At 34.5% G+C, this 7,865-nt stretch overlaps 2 protein-coding genes across 2 annotated transcripts; one reads left to right on the forward strand and one right to left on the reverse strand.

Annotated features, from left to right (window-relative positions):
• Positions 1–67: 67 nt before the first annotated feature.
• LOC107838132 (complement C1q-like protein 2) lies at positions 68–1,446 on the reverse strand. Its single transcript, XM_016679586.1, has 3 exons — positions 1,233–1,446; positions 1,012–1,134; positions 68–461 (listed from the first exon to the last, which is right to left on the reverse strand). Exons 1-3 carry the CDS (start codon positions 1,429–1,431, stop codon positions 181–183), a joined length of 603 nt encoding a protein of 200 aa, XP_016535072.1. The 5' UTR covers positions 1,432–1,446; the 3' UTR covers positions 68–180.
• Positions 1,447–2,020: 574 nt separating this feature from the next.
• Positions 2,021–3,965, forward strand: LOC103148958 (complement C1q tumor necrosis factor-related protein 6-like). The gene is made up of 3 exons (XM_007567967.2): positions 2,021–2,088; positions 2,176–2,298; positions 3,451–3,965. Exons 1-3 carry the CDS (start codon positions 2,061–2,063, stop codon positions 3,729–3,731), a joined length of 432 nt encoding a protein of 143 aa, XP_007568029.1. The 5' UTR covers positions 2,021–2,060; the 3' UTR covers positions 3,732–3,965.
• Positions 3,966–7,865: the final 3,900 nt, after the last annotated feature.

The following is a 7,865-nucleotide window of genomic DNA, read 5'->3' on the forward strand; positions in this document are numbered from 1 at the left end:
TCTGGTGTGTTAAATAAACCTGATCCTCCCTGAGTTTTATTGTTAGGTTAGGGTTAGGCTCAATATACCTTGAACAAGAAGTATTTTTACTAAACATTACAACTGAAATGAAGCAATTATTTTTTGTCTTCACTTTCATCCATTTAGATTTTATACAAAGGTGTTACTTGTTCACAACTTTTACAGAGGGAATAATAAATGGCCAACAAATGTGCTATGATCATTCGAATTGTCAAAAATCCAGGTGTTTTCACGCAGTCTCATGTAAACCTGGTCTCCAACTTCAAGCTGCAGCGTCATCCCATTGGTTGCTGTCTCAAAACGATTTCCAGCAACATGATTGACGACACTGACCATCTGCTCTCCATTCTTCATCAGATGCAGGCCCATTGATTTAGATGAATGATTATGTCCAGAGAAGCTGAAGTAATAGACTCCTCTGACAGGAGCTGTGAAAATACCTGTGGATGATCAAAGAGTTGTTTATGGTGACCTTAATGGCTCTGCCCGCCATTATAAAAAACCTCTAAGTATTTAAGTCTAAGTCGGAGATTGGAGGTGTATGCAATTTATGTCAACACATATGCAGTGAATAACGCATTTAGGTTTTGTGACTTAATGATGATGTAATATTGCATATTATTTTAAAGGTTTAAAGTAAAAAATACTTCAAAATGATTAATTTGAATTTGTTCTTTTTTTTATGGTAAAAGTTGTATCTTAACCCTTGTGCGTGTAAGGAGTGAGCCAAACGTGGAGGACTGTGGCAAATGATACAAGTTTTACGTGTGTGGGGTCGGTTGGACCCCATTTGTAAACGCCAGCGTTAAGCCTGGTCTGCATGTAGGTCCTCCTTAACATAATCTCACTGTTCTACGTGACAGACAATAATATGTCAGTCTATAATATGTTAAGTATAAAACTTTATGCCAAACTCTCAACAGTATTTATACACATTAATTTAATTCATAACCACAGTAAAACGTGGTTTATGTGCTGTGATAAGTTTACCTGTTCCCGGGTTGAATGATCCTGTGTTCACGTAGACCTTTTTGTAGACCAGTATGGTGTGGGTATTAAAAGGTCCAATATTTCCACCTACACTTATGGATGCACCAAATGCTACCTTGTTGCCTTAAGGAAAAACAGAAAAAAATGTTCATTATGAAGTTCATTAAATCTCTATATGATAAAATTTACAGGTGAAGAAATTCCAAACCTACTGCTCTTACCTTGAACCTGTGACTTCAGGACCTCCATTTCTTTCTGAGTGTCTCTAAGTTTGGCTTCTAGCTCTCTTAAGATGACAAAAAGTTGCCCAGTGGTTTTCTGGCCAGTGGCTGCGCCACAGTCTTGGCCACCAGGTGACTGAATGATGCCATCATCTGTGTCACTGGCCTGTCCTGTTGGCTGATTGGTGACTTCAGCCATACACACATAGAGGGAAAAAAAAGTTAATGCAGCCACAAAAATCTTCAACCTGAACTATTTCTGTTTGTGGGTGTCTCTGCTGCATCAGTTCTCCTCACTTGTTTATATACAAGGCAAACAAGGAAGTAGCCTAGTTTCTTTGCTGCTTCCTGGTCAAAGGTTTCTTAAGTTAAACTTTTCCAACTCTTGGGAATTTTATTGATTTACTCTCTTTCATAGAGGCACTATTATATCCCTTGTTGCATATTTCTAAATCTTCCGATACTGCTACTGATTTATTTGATAATTTGGAGAAAAATTAGAATTTTGTCATAAGTCATTTGACATTTCATGCAAAGGAGGACAGTATGTTTTTCTCATTCCTCTAAGTATTTAAGTATGTTTTTCTCATACCTCTAAGTATTTAAGTATAAGTCGGAGATTGGAGGTGTATGCAATTTATGTCAACACATATGCAGTGAATAACGTATTTAGGTTTTGTGACTTAATGATGTAATATTGCATATTATTTTTAAAGTTCAAAGTAAAAAATACTTCAGAATGATTAATTTGAATTTGTTCTTTTTTATGGTTCAATGATATNTATCTTAAGAGAGCTAGAAGCCAAACTTAGAGACACTCAGAAAGAGATGGAGGTCCTGAAGTCACAGGTTCAAGGTAAGAGCAGCAGATTTGGAGTTTTAACTTTTGTAAAAAAAAATGTTACAGAGAAAATAAACATAATGGCCATGTTTTCTTTCTAAGGGAACAAGGTAGCATTTGGAGCATCTATTAGTGCAGGTGGAAATCTTGGACCTTTTAATACTGAAATCACACTGGTCTACAAAAGGGTCTATATGAACACAGGATCATTCAACCCGGCGACAGGTAAACTTATCACAGTAAAATATTTTATTATGCTTATCAATCAAATTATTGTGCACAAATATTGAGAGTTTGAAATATATTGCTGTGTCTGAAAAGATGTACCACATTACTAAGTGTCATGGAAATATAGTGCAATTGTGTTAAGGACCTAAATGCAGACCAGACTTGAGATGCAACATTTAAAAACTGTGAAATAAAATACATACAAGTAGCAGAAAATCTTGTAAGACAAAAAAAAAAAAAATCAGAAAAAAGTCACCAAAAAAGACAGAGAATCACTGTTATTTCTTCAACCTCTTTAAAAACTGTGATGAGGTTAAAAAAAGTATGCTGTACAAAAATGAACAACAGTCATCATTGGTACATTAAGGATTTTGACTGCATTTACAATTCAGACAGGGTCTATAATACTGAAACATAAAAACAAAGAATAAATTCAAACAAATCATTTTAAGGCCTTTTACCTGGAGCTTTCCGAATAATGTACATTACATTTTCATTATATCATAAAGTCATAGCAGTTAAATCTGTTTTCACAAGTTGCCCAAACTCTTTACTGCATATCTGATGCAATGCTATCCAAAACAATCCTACTTTATTTATAAAGCCCTTTAAAAACAACAAAGGACCAAAGTGCCATAAAGACAATTAAAAAGATAAAAAGAACAAAATACAAAGTTAAATTTAAAAGACATTAAACAGCTACATAATTACAAAAATTTAAACAATTAAAGGAGAATCAAATAAATCAGTTATAATAATCATACATTTCATCTATATGTGCTTTTCTTGACACTCAAGGTAGGGTTTGCAATTGACCTACCAATAATACGATCAACATTCAACGATGGGTGAAAAAAATGGACTGTTCCATAGTTTAGGAGCTACTAAAGCAAAAGTATGGCCACCTCCAACCTTGTATTTTGTTTTTGAAATACTTCTACTGTATGTGGTTACATAAAGTACACTCACCTTTGACTGAAAAATGCAACAACTTGTGAAAGTTGTAAGAAGACATTTTTTTTTCCATTTTAAGTCTTATGTCTGCTTAAATACTTAAATACTGCTTAAATACTTCAGGATTTGTTTTTGAAACCTTGGAGTTAAAAGACCACCAAGCATCACCATAAACATCGCTTTGATCGTCCACAGGTATTTTTACGGCTCCTGTCAGAGGAGTCTATTACTTCAGCTTCTCTGGACATAATATATCATCTAAATCAATGGGCCTGCGGCTGATGAGGAATGGAGAGCAGATGGTCACTGTCTACAACCATGCTGCTGGGAACCGTCATGAGACAGCAACCAATGGGATGACTCTGCAGCTTGAAGTTGGAGACCAAGTTTACATGAGACTGCGTGAAAACACCTGGATTTTTGACAATTCGAATGATCACAGCACATTTATTGGCCATTTATTATTCTCTCTGTAAGATTCCTGCAAAAGAATGAAAGCTAACATACACATGAAATAGATTTTATTTTGGTGATAATATTCAGTGGTAATACATACTGATGGGGAGAGATAGCAGGATAAAATTAGAAGCTGCGTGCGGTATGTCTTAAATGTGAGGCGATCTGATGTATGTAATTAAATAAATACATTTTACCATCATATTTGACCAATTACAATCTAATAAAGACACACATTTTTTTCATTGGAAAAACCTGTTTCATTCTTTGAAAAACCATTTGTGGTGAAGCTCCTTTCGGTTTTACACAAGGATGTGAAAACATCTTTTTCTAAATTGTCTCAAAAGTTGTAAAAAAAAAAAAAAGCCTTCAATACATGAAATAATTCAATAAAAAATATTTGCACAGCATGGGTGACACATGACTGAAACACTAAAAGCCTCTGTCAGTTTTATCAATGTGAATGTTTTATTTTAATTATTATTGTTATTATATTATGCTATGCCATATTTACCACCATATTTGGGAGAAGGAATGGTGTGTTCAGAGTGATGTGGAGTGTTAGTTCTCCACCACACGTAGCGCTTTGCATTTTGGCGGAAAAGCTTTCCTCTTGCCACACTTCCATAAAGACTACATTTGTGCAGTGCACAACTAATAGTTGTCCTGCGGACAAATAACCCCCACCTGTGCTGAGGATCTCTGCAGAGAGTGTCTCCAGAGTCACCATGGGCCTCTAGGCTGCATCTCTGATCAGTGCTCTCTGTGTTCGGCCTGCAGGTTTAGGTGGATGGCCTTGTCTTGATAGGTCAAAGGTTGCTCCACATGCATGCACAGGTGAAACGAATAAATGGATTACAATAAAGGAATGACTGTGCATTTTTTTCTTGTTGTTCCCAATTACCATGTATGATTCACTCCAGAAAATAGAAACTTATATTATAAACATTAAATCTTTCTATTTATTGAGATTTTGGACCACTTCTTTAACTTGTTACATGTTTTCTGCCTTAGCTTTTTATTTTTGATGCTGTACTGAAATTCTAACAAACATGGCTGACCTTAGTAAGAGTGAGCATCTCTGATTAATATACATGTTGACTCCACATTTTCCAATTTAACTGATATGACTCTTGTAATTCAGAATTATTAGTCATTCAAATGTTGCAAATAATTTTTTTATTTTTTATTTCTTCAAAAGAAAATGAGATTTCCACCTGCTCATACAAAAACAGAATAAAAGCATCAAATAGATTTAAAAGACTTTGAGTATTTAATTTGAAAATTAAACATTTAGTCATTACCAATAATTTAATAGGTCAAAGATGATTCTGAATTGACTCGAACATGCATGCATCACATTTTATCTCACATTTAAAACATAATATACACAGTTTAACGTTTTTCTATAAAATCTGCCTCGAGATATAATGTTTTTGCTTGGCATTTTAACTGAAATCAATCTCTAGTTGTTTTTGTCTTTATCTTGAGCCTTTTAAGTTACTATAAGAAATGGTTTATTGTTCACAGCCTTTACAGAGGGAACACTAATAAATGGCCAATAAAGGTGCTATGATCACCTCCGTTATCAAAAATCCAGGTGTTTTGAATAGTTTCTCACATTTAATACACAACATAAACAGATTCTAATTTTGTTCTAAAATATGCCTCTAAAACAAGAAGCATTCTTACAAACATTACTGAAATCAAACTCAAATATTTTTTTGTCTTCACCTTTGTTTAATTGTTCATAACTCTTACAGAGGGAATAATAAGAGGCCAATAAATGTGCTAAGATTGTGGATATTGTCAAAAATCCAGGTGTTTTGCATCAGTCTCATGTAAACCTGGTCTCCAACTTCAAGCTGCAGCATCATCCCATTGGTTGCTGCCTCATAACGGTTCCCAGCAGCATGGTTGTAGGAAGTGACCACATATTCTCCATTCGTCATCAGTTGCAGGCCCATTGGTTTAGATGAATGATTATGTCCAGAGAAGCTGAAGTAATAGACTCCTCTGACAGGAGCTGTGAAAATACCTGTGGATGATCAAAGAGTTGTTTATGGTGATCTTAATGGCTCTGCCCGCCATTAAAAAAAACCTCTAAGTATTTAAGTATAAGTCGGAGATTGGAGGTGTATGCAATTTATGTCAACACATATGCAGTGAATAACGCATTTAGGTTTTGTGGCTTAATGATGATGTAATATTGCATATTATTTTTAAAGTTCAAAGTAAAAAATACTTCAAAATGATTAATTTGAATTTGTTCTTTTTTTATGGTTCAATGATATAAACCCTTCTGTGTTGTAAATGTGATCAGTTTTAATGTAGCATAGTGATTCTTTTTTTTTTGGTACATTTTTTTGTTATCTCTTTGCAGTTTTTAAAGAGGTTGAAGAAACAACTGTGGTCTCTGTCATAAATTGTCTTTTTAAGGGAATTTTTCAGATTTCTTTTTTTCTTACAATGTTTTCTTCTACTCAAATGTATTTTGCCTTTTGTAAAAATTGTATCTCTTACTGCATTTAGGTCCTCCTTGACATAATCACATCATTTTACGTGACGCACAATAATACGTAAACCTCTTCAAGTACAAAATTCTCAACAGTATTTGTACACATGAATTTGAAACATAAGAATGGTCAAACGTATTGCTGTGATAAGTTTAGCTGCTGCCGGGTTGAACGATCCTGTGTTCATGTAGACCTTTTTGTAGATCAGTGTGGTGTGGGTATTAAAAGGTCCAACATTTTCACCTGTACTTATGGATGCGCCAAATGCTACCTTGTTGCCTTAAGAATATGAAAATAAATATTCATTATAAAATTTACTTAATCCCTACATAACAAAATTTACAAAAGTTAAAACTCCAAATATGCTCTTACCTTGAACTTGTGACTTCAGGACCTCCATCTCTCTCTGAGTGTTTCTAAGTTTGGTTTCTATCTCTCTTAAGCTGACAAAAAGTTGACAACAGTTTTTCCGGCTTTCGGCCGCACAACAATCTTGGCCTCCAGGTGACTGAACAATGCCATCATCTGTGTCACTGACCTCTCCTGGCTGAGCTATGATTTCAGCCACACGCAAGTATAAGAAAAAGAAAGTTAATGCTGCCACAGAAGTCTTCATCTTGAGCTGCTCTTGTATGTGTATTTGCCACATTAGTTATCCTCACTATATATACAATGCATACTAGGAAGTGGTCTAGTTTATATAAACTGGGTCACTTCCTAGTTTATAAAAACTAGGCCACTAGTTTTATATACTAGTGGCCTAATTTATAAAACTAGGCCACTATGCCACTTTCTAGTTATTTTATAAACTAGGAAGTGGCTACTTCCTAGTTTAGCCACTTCCTAGTGGCTAAACTAGGAAGTGGTTTAGCCACTTCCTAGTTTAGCCACTAGCTAAACTAGTTTAGCCACTAGTTTAGCTAAACTAGTGGCTAAACTAGTTTAGCCACTAGATTTTACAAAAAAACTTCCAAGTTTTTTTATAAAAAAAACTTGGAAGTTTTTTTTATAAACTTCCATGTTTTTATGAACTAGGAGGTTTATAAAAACTTCCTCATAAAGTCAGGTTAATCAACCTGACTTGATCCAGTTCACTAAGAAACCTGATCAAACGTTTCTTATCCAACTCTTCAGATAAATTTTGTTTTTATCGATTTACAGTGATGTTAAAAATTGTTTGCCCCATTCCTGATTTTTCTTTTCATGTTTGTCACACTTCAGTGTTTCAAATAGCAAGATTATTCAAATATTAGCCAAAGACAACTCAAGTTATTTTCCCGCCAAAACGTTGCAAACCAATAAAGATTGTTGCACACAAAGAAAACATATTTCACAAACTGTGCTGGAAAGTTGCACATACATAAAGCATACTTTACAAACTGTCCTTGTGCACAAAATGCAATGTTTTGGCAGGATATTAACTCCATATTGCTACAGATAGACAGTCAGACAGCTAGCTAGCTAGCTAGATAGATCCTTGATAAATGTAGGAAGATTGTTGCATTTCAAGCAGATATATATTGTTTTGCTTTCTATTATTTTTGCTAAATCCATACTTCTACTTCTGTCTGCTGCTGACATCTATGAACAGTAAGATGAACAGTTTGTGTTTTAATTGTATTTATTACAACAGATTTT

Source organism: Poecilia formosa, unplaced genomic scaffold (genome assembly GCF_000485575.1).
Source record: "Poecilia formosa unplaced genomic scaffold, Poecilia_formosa-5.1.2 Scaffold215, whole genome shotgun sequence".
Lineage (NCBI taxonomy): Eukaryota > Metazoa > Chordata > Actinopteri > Cyprinodontiformes > Poeciliidae > Poecilia > Poecilia formosa.

Coding starts and splice junctions, on each gene's coding strand:
- LOC103148958 (XM_007567967.2), top strand. CDS start 2,061: ATGGAGGTCCTGAAGTCACAGGTTCAAG. Junction 2,089..2,175: donor CCTGAAGTCACAGGTTCAAG/GTAAGAGCAGCA, acceptor TTTCTTTCTAAG/GGAACAAGGTAGCATTTGGA. Junction 2,299..3,450: donor ATCATTCAACCCGGCGACAG/GTAAACTTATCA, acceptor GATCGTCCACAG/GTATTTTTACGGCTCCTGTC.
- LOC107838132 (XM_016679586.1), bottom strand. CDS start 1,431: ATGGCTGAAGTCACCAATCAGCCAACAGGACAGGCCAGTGACACAGAT. Junction 1,135..1,232: donor CCTGAAGTCACAGGTTCAAG/GTAAGAGCAGTA, acceptor TTTTTCCTTAAG/GCAACAAGGTAGCATTTGGT. Junction 462..1,011: donor ATCATTCAACCCGGGAACAG/GTAAACTTATCA, acceptor GATCATCCACAG/GTATTTTCACAGCTCCTGTC.